Source organism: Apiospora phragmitis, assembly GCF_038363925.1.
Source record: "Apiospora phragmitis strain CBS 135458 chromosome Unknown utg000005l:1.0-4161743.0:1.0-4166827.0, whole genome shotgun sequence".
Taxonomy (NCBI): Eukaryota; Fungi; Ascomycota; class Sordariomycetes; order Amphisphaeriales; family Apiosporaceae; genus Apiospora; species Apiospora phragmitis.
Genome location: NW_027117403.1, coordinates 3,370,598 through 3,383,644, shown reverse-complemented (window position 1 = coordinate 3,383,644; position 13,047 = coordinate 3,370,598). Strand labels below are relative to the sequence as shown.

The following is a 13,047-nucleotide window of genomic DNA, read 5'->3' as shown; positions in this document are numbered from 1 at the left end:
GTGATCTTCACATGGGAAACTTTCAAGCGAATTCGTCTTTCCGTCACTGCCAAGTCAGTAGACCACAATGTCGACCAGAACTGTACTTGCGTGGTCTTCCGTCCTTGTGGCGATCGTGGCCATGTTGGCACGGCACCGTTTCTTCTCCGGAGACTTGAGCTGCCGGACGATCCCGAGCGACGCGGCGTGGCCGGATATATCGGTCTGGGCCAAACTGAACGACACAGTGGGCGGCAAGCTCGTCGCGGCCGTCCCCCTCGCGGCGCCGTGCCACAAGACCCTGAACGGCCAGCCCAGAGCCTTGTATGACGAAGAGAAATGTGCTGTCTTGAGGGACACCTGGTTCTTCCCCGAAACTCACCTGGAGTCCCCGTCTTCGCCCATGTCCTATTTCTTCTCCAATAATACCTGTAATCCTTGGCTGGGCCCGATACTCCATGTACCACCGGCTCGGAACCGGTCTACGTGATCAATGCCACCGAGGTTCAGGACATCCGGGAGGGCATTCGCTTCGCCACCAAGAGCAACATTCGGCTGGTCATTCGCAATACAGGTCATGACTACCTCGGAAAGTCTACTGGGGCGCACTCTCTTTCCATTTGGACGCACAACCTTAAGTCTATCGAGTTGCTGGGCAGTTTCTCAAGTTCCGAGTACATTGGACCGGCGGTCAAGATGGGGGCCGGAGTCGAGTCACTTGAAGCATACAAGTTTGCCGCATCTCACGGACTGGTGGTGGTCGGGGGAAACTGCCCAACAGTGGCTCTGGCAGGAGGATTCATCCAGGGTGGCGGTCATGGACCGCTGGCCTCGAAATATGGTTTGGCTGCCGACCAGGTGCTCGAAATGGAGGTGGTAACACCGACCGGGGACTACCTTACCGCGTCGGCCACTAAGAATACGGACCTGTTCTGGGCGCTTCGTGGCGGCGGCGGCGGTACTTTCGGCGTCGTTATTTCCGTTACGGTCAAGGCCTTTCCAGACACCCATGCTTCCACAGCGTCCATGATGGTCCCGTACACCGGCGCCAACGCCGACGCGCTGTACGCCGCGATCGGCAGCTTCATCCAAAACGCCCTGCCCGGCCTAGTCGACGCGGGCGCCTTCGTGTCCTGGATCGCCGCGCCGTTCGGGTTCATGGTCGCGCCCACGATGGCGCCGGGCCTGACGTCGGCCGAGCTCGACCAGCTGATGCAGCCCATGGTCGACACGCTGCAGGCGGCCGGCCTCGAGTACCAATACGCCTCGGTCCAGCACGCCAGCTTCCTCGAGGGCTACCAGTTCTACCAGCGGGGGGCGAGCTGGAACGTCTCCGACTACAACTTGGGCGGCCGGCTGATCCCGCGCGACGTTGCGCTGGAGCGCACCGACGTGTTGGTCGAGGCGATCCGGCACATCAGCACGACCGCCCTGATGTCGGGCGTCAGCTACAACGTCACGCACGGCGTGAAATCTCCCGATGACGTGGCGGTCCACCCTTATTTCCGCAAGACGCTGTTCGGGATCGCGCTGGGCACCCCGCTCAACTATACGGACTGGAGTGCCACACTCGCGGGACAAGATCGGATCACAAAAGACCTGGTTCCCACGCTGGAAAAGATTACGCCGGGTGGTGCTGCCTACTTGAACGAGGCGAATTTCGAGCAGCCCGACTTTCAGAGGACTTTGTACGGAGATCACTACAAGAGACTATTGGAGATTAAACACAAGTATGACCCTGAGAGCATCATGTACGCTAAGACTGCTGTGGGAAGCGAAAACTGGGAAGAGAGAGACGACGGTCGGTTGTGCAGGTTAAAGTAGAATCTCAAGAGAGCCAGCTGATGTCGTGCTCTGAGCATGTTCCAAATATGAGAAGATCTGGCCAGGTTTCATGCTGGAGAAGGAAACACAACTTTGCGCATGAGGTTTTGGGGGATACTGCTAGTGATCACATACTTGCTGTAGATTGAGCTTGTCGCCACCATCAGCATCTGGGAGCAGCACGCTGAAGTCGTGGACGACTTGGTGCGAATGCATCGCGATCGCCGTCAATCTAGTCATGATATGACCCATATCCAGTGTTACATAATATGCATTGGCCTTTGAGGTTATTTTCAACCTTGCGGAACTTATTTAATCGTGGAACGACGTAAATCATGTTGGCCATTTCTCAAGTATGTGAAAGCAGCAGGCAAGGTAGAAGGGACGGCGTCGTCGCACACTATTTGCGACCACTGTGGATTCATCGCATCAAATGCGCCATGACGCGAGCCACACATGGTGGTTGCTTGACGGTCTTGGGTTGTACGCAGTACGCAGGGCTTCCTAGCATTGAATATGGCAAGGCACGAAGAAAATGGACGTTCAGTCGTGAATCAAGGTTGTAGACACAATGCCTAATATAGGGCGTTGCTGGTTGGATTTGATACCGTCGAGTACGTAGGAATGTTCCTTGGTACGTCGCGAGGTTCGATCGAGGCTTCGGGGAACTGACTTGCTGCGAGCAAGTAATCGCCGTAATTGACTGAGGATCGAGATACCAGGATGTTGAGGTGGTCGGCGTGTATGGCGGGATGTCGCAATCTCGTTGGATCTCCGACAGCCGAATTCTATGTTGACGAGGTGGCGCAATGGGTGGGAACGGTGGTTGCTTGAGGTGATGCCGACGAGACGTTCGTGACCGAGTCGTGTGTTTGTCGCTTGGCCTGCATTTCATAGATCATGTCAGGCTCGAGTAACCATATGCATTACCAGCAGGAAGCTGCGTCAGGATGGCCGTTTCAAACAGCATGGAATGAAGCATGGACGACCGAATCCCCATCGCGTCCCAATTGTCCAAGTCGCGTCGACATGGTCAAGCAAGTAGGTTGCCAGCCGTTTGGAGTTCTTTGGAGGGTGTAGGATCGTGGATTGCCGGCCACCGTCGCGCTTCTTCTTCTTCTTCGCTTCGTTCCGCAAAGGAACCAAAGAGATGAAAAAACAAAGATCTCCAAGAGATGAGGTTTCCAAAAATTCCCTACCCGGCCGAAGCCAAATAGGAGCGGTCTTAGTTTAGTTTTCAACTAGCAAAAACGCAATCTCGGACGAATCCTCACTGATATGCGTAAAGCCCGTGCACCAGGATGGAGAGGAAAAGAAAAAGAGAAGTTTGAGAAATTAGGACGGAGCTGAGATATTTATACCCTTCCAGAAGTCAGAGTGGGTCCTCCAGCTGATTGCGCTGATTACTGATTGCCTTACCTGTTTGGTGGGGCTCCAGGCTTCAGGGCAGTCTGAGTGCAGCTACCTGCTAAAAAATAAAGCTTGGTGCCTGGAAGTTTGAACGCTGCTTTCTGATTGGCTCAGAATCCCGGAAATGAATTCCGAAGCGCACGCAGGTGTGCTAACGGTGACTGCTCAACAGGAAAAGAGTCACTGTATTCAAGGCTGCCTGCCACTCACACCTTGTGTGTGACTCAATCCTTCAAAGACAAGAAGCTTTCAGCTGCCATGAAATATGCCTTGGCACCACAAAGGCAGCAAGCAGGCAATAGAGATTGAAGCGCATCATCCATTCAGATGCGCATCTTTTCCCTTCTGGTGTTGATGACGATCCCGTGCCATTTTCTACCTTTAGTTGCGCTTGTATGCTGCATCAGATCGACTCGGGTTCTACTCTGGTCTACTGTCCTTGAGGAAGGTGTGGGTTGGGATATGCACCTCAACTCAGCCTAAAGTCCTCTCGAGATCCGGCGTGGTCCATCTCCGCCAACTTCCCCAGCGTACTTGCCTTGTTCGTATTGACGGCAATACCCCAATCAAACCTTCCAGTCCACTCAAGGTAGCTGCTGCTGCACTATCTCCGATAGAAGGTGACAATGAAATCCACTTCCAGTCTTCTCCAAGGTCCCCTCATTCTACCCCGCCATGTTCTACAGAAGCGTGCAGCAGTACTCTCCGTAACGCCGCGATGTGATCGTCCCCACGTATGGCTTTACTGCAGATGGCTTTCTCTCTCTATGGTGAATTACCGACTGCTTGGTGATGGCTGACAAAGGATTCGCTGATGTCTTACTGGACAATGCTGTTGCGAGACGGCTCAAGCAGTGTGAGAACCTAACCACCACGATTTGGCCCGTTCCGCCACCCTTTCCGACCCGGATTCCTAAACTCTACATGGCAAACCTGCCTGCCGCCATGAGCGGCAAGTTCAGCTTCCGCGGTTCATGACCCTCCCTGCATGCTTGCTAGTGCGTCACTTCCGGCTGAATGGAATCAAGCAGGATTAGATCATAGATAGTTACATCCTTCAAGCGGGAGAGCATAGGTAGGTAGCAATGTGGATGCATATAAAGATATAAAGATGCTGCAATAAACCGTACCCTCTTGGACGAACCCGGGTTACCATGGTAGTACCTCACATCATCCTGCCTCTGTCTGTCTCTCACTGGCTCTCATCATGCGTCTTCTACTGATAGTTGCTGCTGCCGGCACTGCCGTGGCCACTTACCCAGTTAAGCCTTTTACCGTCGAGAACGTCATTGCTTTCGGCGACAGCTACACGGACTCGGGCCGTCTGTCGGCCTACATGGCCAACAACGGCGCAACGCCGCCGCCCGCTACGGACACCTCCACCAGCAATTTCACGGCGAGTGGTGGATACTCCTGGGGTCATTTTGCGACACAACAGCTGGGTGCCAAATTCTATGACTACGCCGGTATGCTTTTTTTTTACTACCATGTCTCATACGTGTTGTGTTGTGCATCAATCTCAAACTCCAAGTTCAGTTGCTTCTTGCAGTGCTAGTTTTCTCTCATTTAATTAATCATGGAGTCTAATAATACGGTTCATCCAATCAAGTGAGCGGTGCTTTTTGCTCCAACACCATATTTGAGCGCTTCCTGTCGCAGATCAATCGGACGTTCCCCTCGGTTCTAGAAGACGAGATTCCCTCCTTCGTCGAGGACGTCGTCTACGTGAACGCCTCGACGGGCACCAATACCTTCTACCCGGACCGGGCCGCCGCCAACACCGTCTACGCCCTCTGGGTCGGCACCAACGACCTGGGCGGCGACGCCTTCCTGACCGACTCGCAGCACGCCGGCCTCACCATCACGGACTTTGTCGACTGCATCTGGGCCGTGTTCGACGCCATCTACGCGCAGGGCGGCGGGCGGCATTTCGTCCTGTTCAACCAGGCGCCCCTCGAGCGCTCCCCGCTGTACGCGGCGCCCGAGCACGGCGGTGCCGGCGACAACCACTACTGGCCCACCAAGACCGACCATTGCAACAACACGGAGGTCGAGCAGAAGATGCTCGAGTACACCACCAACGTCAACACCATGTTCGACTACGGCGTGCCCTTCCAGCTGCTGGCCAACAAGACGCGCCGCTGGCCCGACGCTTCGTTCGCCGTCTTTAATGTACACCAGCTGATGCGCGACATCTATGACAAGCCGGAGCAGTACCTCGACGTGCCTGCCAACGCCATGGGATGGTACTACCACTGCTCCGTGGATGGGTCGAATTGTACGAACTCGGAGAATCCGCTCTCATCGTTCATGTGGTAAATTAACTTACATATCTTGGCCCCCATGCTGGGTGTGAATATATTGCTAAGTGGAGGTACAGGTACGATGAACTGCATCCATCGGAGAAGACTGGTACGTATCTGATCCGAAACTTTTGCAATGCTAATTAAAAGGTACCCCATTGCTAACATATCTATAGACGAGATTATCGGGAAGGAGTTCGCCAGAGTGGTCGGCGGCAATTCCAGTTATGCAACTTACTGGTAAATCTACGAGCATCAAGGTCGTATCAACGGATTGGCTCAGGGAGTTCTTGTGCAAAGGTTGATAGATGATGTGTATTCCCAATGACCTAGCAGGGAATCGATGTTGGAAAAAAACAAACAAAAAAAAGAACATAGCAAACCAGATCGACAGACGCCTTATTCCTTATACATCAATACAAAAAGAATAAGGAAATTGTCCATGGAACTCTTGAGCCATGACACTAGTACACTCTCGACTTGACTTCGATAGGAAGGTGTAAGTCGAGGAAAGTCCTGCGTAGGAACCAGCCCAATTGCTATCCAATCCTGCACTGCCTGTTGGATCTTGTTGATTTTCCGTTGTCCTTGCTGGAGCCCTTGATGCAACAGGGAGTCGACATTCTGTAGCCAAACCAACTGCGAGACAGGCCCGGTCGGACTTCGATGTCCTGTCACCAGAGACCCCCTAAGGCGTAGAAGCTGACTGCCGTGCGAACGGTGATTCACTTCGGAGCTTCAGCAAGTCATTAGTGAAGCAAATCGCTCGTATCCCCCAGGCAACCGTCCTGTTCAGAACGCTAGGTCGTGTCTCCGTTGCCGACAGCATGAAGTTTCCATTCACCGTCTCTGGCGGAGAAATCGACCTTGAGCTCCTTAGCCACCGTGTTCAGCTCCTTCGCCGACGAAAGCTGGAGCCCATCCCGTTGGTGCTGAGCCTCCAAGCCGTAGAATAGCAACGGTAGGACCGACGACTTTCAGATGGTTTCTCTGACGTAGCCGAACATACCGCTGCTGGAGAGAACTGTGGCGATGAATAGTATCAATGTTCCGATCAGCATCACGAGCGGGTAGATGAGCCACACCCAATGGAACTCCGTACAGACGGTATTCCCCAGCACGGTGCCTGATGCCACCAGGGTGATGTTGTCCCAGTCCATGCCGTGGGTCCGCAGCTGATCTGTGAAACCTTTGAACCCAGCATCAAAGAATCTGTCGATGCTTTCGACGGTTGCGTTCCCCTTGTTGTACAAGTTGCCCAACCACCACAGGAAAGGGCAAAGTATTGTGGTGTGGGTTTGTGACGGCTCGCAATTTGACATGCCATAAGTTCCCCCAAATACTGTGAATGTCCAGTATCCATTGAATCCATAATAACACCGTTTTGGAGCCGTCGCGTTGCCCATAGTGATAAGCCCACCCGATAAGCTGGAAAGGTTCGAGCTAGTATCGGTATACACGACGTTGTCGACTATACAGGGGTCCGAGAACCTGTAGTACGATAGTCCGTTAGGGTACTCATCTTTCAGCACTTCAAACCGTTCCGTTGGCCGCCGAAGAGGGATAGGGTCGCCAACGCGTTGTTCTGCAAGAGTGCCATCCGCGACCGAACCAGCATAATGCTGTATTGAAGGGTATATGAAGCATGCAGCCGCAACCACGGAGAATAAACCAGGCAGTGTGGTGACACCAGGTAGATTCAACTGTTCGCATGATGTGTTAACTGGTGGCATTGGGTTCGCGTCGTCGCCCGTTAAGTAGGCCTGGTATTTTGAGGGATCCCGACAAGGGCTCATCGTCTGCATGAGGAGTATAGACGTATCGAAGGTGGATTCTATAACGCCCTTCTGCCGCTGCGTCAAGGTGATGTTGTCCAGTACCAACTCTCTGCCCCCGCCAGCTTTACCAGAGCCATTCCAAACCTGAGCCACGGCATACGCCTGAGAAGGGAGCGAGAACCCCAACCCCATCGAGTTAAGTAAGACCATTCCTTATGTACAACATAGCTGAAGTTCAAGCCATTCGGTAAGCTATACATTGTGAATCCATCACCATCGATTTCGTCCTGCTCGTCCCAGGAGAGTAATCCGCTCTGTCTGATGAGAGACGATACATCAATGCATTCACTACTGAGCCCGGTGCTCGAGTAGGTGATGCCATTGGTAGCTTGAAATGTACAGTTGCCGGACGTACAACTTGGCGAACTGGATCCGGCAAGACCCGCAATAGGGGCCGAGAGGAGGTCTATGCCAGGCTGGTAATAATTGATATTCGATTTCGCATGTATTGGTTGCATCCCTTCCAAGCCGACTAAAGTTTGGGCTATAGGCACAGATGCCCTTCCTTGCAAGGTAGGTCGCTGGCACGATACTGTCTGCAAAGCCTGTTGAGAGAATATGCTTATGACAGTGGACAGAACCGTTATGATAGCTCCGAACATAGCCAAGCTACTATAGAGATATAAGTATCAGCTGTCTAATGAGATATCAAGGTACGTACGTACGGACGAAAGTGGGAAAGCAGGAATGTCAACGACCCCCAGGAACCGCGACCCGCGTCGGTAAACGTCTCGATTCGATTCAGTGAATGTGGGCTTGACAAAACCCAGCGCCACTCGAGTTGACCGATAACTAAAATCTCACCATCACGCGTAGATTAGCAAACACAGAGTTTTATTTCCTCTTCATAGGCAATGGGTTTGAAGAAGAGGCAGTAGAAGAAACAAATAGCCGACCTGAACTAAGAACAGTTTCAAGCATAGACCTGAGGATTGCAGCGAGGAGAGCGACAATAGCACTCAGATTGACTACGTTTTGCAAGATTTCGTATTCGAGATGGGGGTTCTTCTGCCCGTTGAGCTTATCTAGAGTCGCAAACAAGGCGATAATGCAGCCTATAGCGACTAAGAGAGACACAATTTCAGGTATCCAGTGTGCAACCGATACGCTTAGTGCTTCTTTACATGTGGGTGCCGTGGCTGAGGTAAATTGGTCAGGGCCAGGCAATGCAGTATCGTTGTCGTCTTCCCTTGAGCTTGTTGGAGATCTCGCCCCGTGCTGGCGGTGTGCTGGGCTGACTAGTTCTATGGATTCTTCCACGCTCCGATCTGCATCTCTAGTGCGCTCTGAGTTCAGGCTGTAGGTCTCTTCCCCCAAGAGCAAACTGTCGAATGATTCTCTAAGCAGTGGGGAGGCCGGTAGTGATGATCCGTAGCGGAAGGGATTCATGGCTCAAACAGAGTTGACGAAGGTTTCAGCGAGGCTCACATTCACGCCGATAGGGCTATACCAGCATCGCTTTGGCGAGAATAATGTAGAAAAGATCAAGTGGGGGATGCAAGAGGCAAAGAAAAGTTAACTTGGCCGAGGCTGAGCCAATAGTGAGGTGAACAAACCGCCACCTGACGTATCATTGTGTCACAGAATCCCATCGACTTCGTTTTCAACTTGCTAAATATATTTATGAGTCGAATCAGGCTGAGGATCGTCGTGCTGCGGCCCCATGTCTCAGGCTTTGGCTCTCGCTACTTGCCACCCCTAAGCCCGCATCGGCTGCTGAACACAGCATCCTGATGCTATCAAACTGCTCAGTTTGGCCGTAATCAAATTCTCCAGGGTCTGCAGCCCTCCCCCTTCAACACCCCGCTCGCACGTTTGGTGCATCTCGTTACGTCATTTGTCCATGAACGGTGATAGGCATAGGTCCGTCGGGAGCGGGGAAGGGGGGGGGGGGGTTATACGAATCTAAATGTGTTTATTCCAGCCCATCCTACTTATAGAACTTCCCGGGATCCTTCCGTGCATGCCACCAAAGTGTTGGCGGTGGCCAAAGCATGTTGATGATACCGGCAAAACTGTCATATCTGTGGCTCACAGCGCTGTATAGGAGCATGCCAACAGTCTATTTGCCATACATAACGACATGATATAAGAACCGCATCTTACGATCTACTGAACATAAAAAGTCGTGAGCTCCGACTCATCACATTCGAGGATTCCTCTCAAGTTCGGCACCGCCCCAGGGGCCGGCCAACTCTCCACCTTGACCAAGCCGCAGCGAAAAAAGACGCCCTCATCCTCGGTGCTGCCCTCGGCGCGGCGCAGGAGAAGCCCCCGGATCTCCACCAAGGTGTCCCCGCCCAAGGCCACCAGTATCGGCCAGGCAAAGTAGTCTGTCGCCGCAGCCGCCGCCGATCGCCCTTCTTCCCCCCCCTTTCTGGGCCGTGGCGGCACGATAGAGTCGGGATTCCTCGATGCAGTCCCATAGCACGATCATGTATTCAACCCCGCACGTGGCCTTGTAGCAGGACGTCCTGTCAGGATCATCGTCGTCCCTGTCGTTGGGGTTCGCTGCTGGCCGCTCTGGTCCTGGTGCGTGGGTGACAGGCAGCAGGCTACCTCGCACCTCGAGCCGCCTGGCCATGGTATTAGGGAGTACATCTCCACCGGCGCCACCAGCATCGCCAACCATAGAGTGATCGGGCACTAAGTTAATAGTGCCCCGGGGCAGAACCATCTTACCCGGTGCCAACTGCGACATCGTGGAGGTTGCGTCTTCTGCGATCAGGAAGTCGTACGTCACTGGATTCGCAATGCTCTGCCACGACCAGGTGGGCAATGCGCCGCTAGCAGCACTAGGTCTTGTCCGACGGCGGAGCCGTCTGTCCCAGGTCTCGGGCTCACGGTGGTCCGATCCCGGATGCCACAGTAGCTGGAAGCCGAGCATAGACGTGGTAGTGGAGTCGGATAGAAGCATCGGAGAGGCGGATTTCGATGATGGCGAGGAGGGCGGGTAGTACCACAGGCCGTGACTGTAGCGCAGCTCCCCGAACCTCCCCCCGGTAAGATCCCCCTTATCAGAGGCAACAGCACCAGAGCGACTGCTAATGTTCAGCGCTTGCAGCTCCAGCCCCGCCGCGTCGGCGATCTCGGACCGGTCCTCGCCCTCGCCCCCGGGCCCGCCAGCCACGGCCTCGGACAGCTCGGCGACAAACGCCGTCCAGAGCTCAGCCAAGCCCAAGCCGAAGTCGCCGCCCCATTCCGCGGCGGCCTTGTCTAAGGTCGTAGGCTTTGGCGTCGAGCTGCTGCGCAGCGCACCAGACGGGCCCGGACCGAGCCTTGCCCGAGGGAAGCGTGGCGTTGCGGAGCGTGCCGGACCGACAGTGGAACCACGGCTGCTCTAGGCCGCAGTAGAGAGTAGCGGGACTCAGGAGTACGGCTTGGTGGAAGCTGGCGTGGCCCCACAAGGGACTTGACGCCAGGTCATCGTCGAATGTGTCAGAATAGACCATCAAGAGATCGTCGGGCGACCATTTGGGATGGACTAGCGGGGGTGCGGCTGGCCCCTGGTCCGCTGACTCATTGGTAGTCGAGGTGTTGGCTGCGAAAGAGGCGATGTTGAACGCGGCGCCGGCATACAGGTTGCTGATTTGTCTCTTGGTTGGGTATGCCGATGTAGAGCTGGTCCTGACCGGGAGATGATGCTCCCAGACATATGACACGCCTCCAGCCAAAGCGAGGCGGATGGTTTCCTGTAGCCCAGACGGTAACACGTCGACCGGACACCACTCTGACTCGGGGCTGTACGTTGGTAGATGAGACACCCAGCTTTCCATATCGGGCCAGCCGTGCGTGACGATCGCGTAGGGCACCCGACTGAGCTCCCGCGCTTCAAGCTCCCGAATGCTGAACGTAATAGCGTTGCTGCCGCCTTCTTTACCCGACTGGATCTCTAGCATGGCAATGCGGAAGTCTTCTCGGACTGCACCGGCCGCGAGACGGCGCTGCCGGCAGGACACGTGGTCCTCGGCCCCTGAAACGCACTCGGAAACCCAATTCTTGATTACCTCATGCGACCTGTTGTATTCGCTAGTTTCGATACTGCCTGGGTCGACTATATAAGTGGAAAGGGTTAAGTCCCCGCAAGTTAGCTAAATGTGAACTGAAAATTCAACTTCCTATCTATCCTCTTGCTCAGGAGATAATGGCCTACCGTAAACAGCTTCGACTTCAAATATGAGCCGCCCGGCCCTAGGGACCGTGGGGGTAAGCATAATGCTGATATCGTAGTAGCACAGGTCTGGCCGTGGTCTTGTGATATAACACTGGGTGAAGGCCTCACTGAGGTCGGTAGACAGCCGCGATCGTACGATCTCTTCTTTCTCGGCCCGGGAGCAGATGAAGCAGCCCACCGCCATGGCCTGCCGGAAGCTGTCGAGGGTAGCGTGGTGCTTTTTCCATGGTCGATTGTAGGGGATAAAGTTGAGGCCTTCGTTCGGATCGACGGGTGAGTCGAAGATGGTGCAACAGGCTTGGCAGAGGGTAGATGCACTGCTATCACGACAGCGAACGATGGGGGTTCTTGGGTTGGTTGCCATGGTGTTTTGGAAACGAGATGGGCAGGCGCTTTAGGTTGGGGTACATCTTCGTTTCCTATAATCAATGGGAGCGCCTGTCTTCTTCTCTTATATAGCGATGCTTGTCCCTCGCCCTGTCAGGCGTTTAGTAGTAGAAGAGGGGGGGGGCGGGGTGCAAGGCAACAGTGGGCTACTGCAGTGGGGTGTGAGTGTGTTGGTGTGTGTGTGTGTGTGTCACGGTAAACGCTGCTACTACTACTAGTGGGGCGAGGGGGTGCCAGCTAAATACAAGAGGCTGCATATTGCCCAGGGGGTTGACCGGGGGTCGACTAGGGGGTTGTTAAATGCATTGCCTACTTAACTGACGTACTTTGGTACATATATCTATTCCAACGAGTGACGATATCACACACCTTGTTCCCTATTTTAGCCATCAAAACGTGCCAATCCACCCGTATCCAAAACTTCGGCCATCAGTCATCGGATAATCAACTACTGCACGCCTCTTTCTACTGCTCTAGGTTATTATCTCCACACCAAGCCTTGCTATTGACAGCATCATCCTTGGGATCAATATCAGCGTCGAACCAGCAATAAGTCCCTGGCGTGTCACACTAGATATACGCGCGAGTCAGTGCACTGGTCGACAGATTGTGCTTCCAAAAGTGTTACTCACGCGCATTTGATCGCTGGGACCACAGGCTCTTGTTTTCTCGTTCTGGTATACCCCATCTACTTTTTTCTTTGCAACCCGACAATATCCGTACGCAAAACCTCTTCGATGGTGGCATTTCTATACAATTTCATGATTAGCAAGGTGGGCATGGCATGCATCGTAATTCAAGGGAGGTCATTTACGCCGGCCTGGATATCGACTCGCTTCTTCGGCCGAGTCATAGTCGCGTTGCCTTCCGCCAGCGTCTGCAGCGCCGGGACCTGATCGCCCCTCTGGATCAGGCTTCGAGCCTGCCCAAGAGGAACCAAAGGAGTGGCTGCGAGAAGGAGGGCGATTGGAAGAATCTGCATGGTGAATTCGAAGTAAATTTTGATGGCTCGGATTGGTATCGGGCGAAGGTAAATTGTATGATTTTGGTGGTGATGGAGCAAAGAATGTTGTGTTGATAAAATCCTACTTGGTTCACAGGCGACATTGAGCCATATATATAGAGAGTTGTC

At 53.8% G+C, this 13,047-nt stretch overlaps 5 protein-coding genes across 5 annotated transcripts; 2 read left to right on the top strand and 3 right to left on the bottom strand.

The window, feature by feature from the left end:
- Positions 1-67: 67 nt before the first annotated feature.
- On the top strand, positions 68-1,803 carry PG994_005041 (FAD-linked oxidoreductase; the record flags this gene model as incomplete). Its single annotated transcript, XM_066856450.1, has 2 exons — positions 68-439; positions 490-1,803. The coding sequence occupies 2 exons, from the start codon at positions 68-70 to the stop codon at positions 1,801-1,803; spliced, it is 1,686 nt and encodes a 561-aa protein (XP_066718617.1).
- A 2,617-nt stretch (positions 1,804-4,420) lies between these two features.
- On the top strand, positions 4,421-5,760 carry PG994_005040 (Acetyl esterase; the record flags this gene model as incomplete). Its single annotated transcript, XM_066856449.1, has 4 exons — positions 4,421-4,679; positions 4,823-5,528; positions 5,594-5,625; positions 5,693-5,760. The coding sequence occupies 4 exons, from the start codon at positions 4,421-4,423 to the stop codon at positions 5,758-5,760; spliced, it is 1,065 nt and encodes a 354-aa protein (XP_066718616.1).
- Positions 5,761-6,316: 556 nt separating this feature from the next.
- PG994_005039 (uncharacterized protein) lies at positions 6,317-8,275 on the bottom strand (the record flags this gene model as incomplete). The annotated part of the gene is made up of 5 exons (XM_066856448.1): positions 6,317-6,490; positions 6,512-7,369; positions 7,423-7,966; positions 8,020-8,146; positions 8,251-8,275. 5 exons carry the CDS (start codon positions 8,273-8,275, stop codon positions 6,317-6,319), a joined length of 1,728 nt encoding a protein of 575 aa, XP_066718615.1.
- Positions 8,276-9,587: 1,312 nt separating this feature from the next.
- On the bottom strand, positions 9,588-11,892 carry PG994_005038 (uncharacterized protein; the record flags this gene model as incomplete). Its single annotated transcript, XM_066856447.1, is given in 3 exon segments — positions 9,588-10,596; positions 10,613-11,408; positions 11,508-11,892. 3 exon segments carry the CDS (start codon positions 11,890-11,892, stop codon positions 9,588-9,590), a joined length of 2,190 nt encoding a protein of 729 aa, XP_066718614.1.
- Positions 11,893-12,380: 488 nt separating this feature from the next.
- PG994_005037 (uncharacterized protein) lies at positions 12,381-12,897 on the bottom strand (the record flags this gene model as incomplete). The annotated part of the gene is made up of 2 exons (XM_066856446.1): positions 12,381-12,485; positions 12,730-12,897. 2 exons carry the CDS (start codon positions 12,895-12,897, stop codon positions 12,381-12,383), a joined length of 273 nt encoding a protein of 90 aa, XP_066718613.1.
- Between the last annotated feature and the right edge of the window lie 150 nt (positions 12,898-13,047).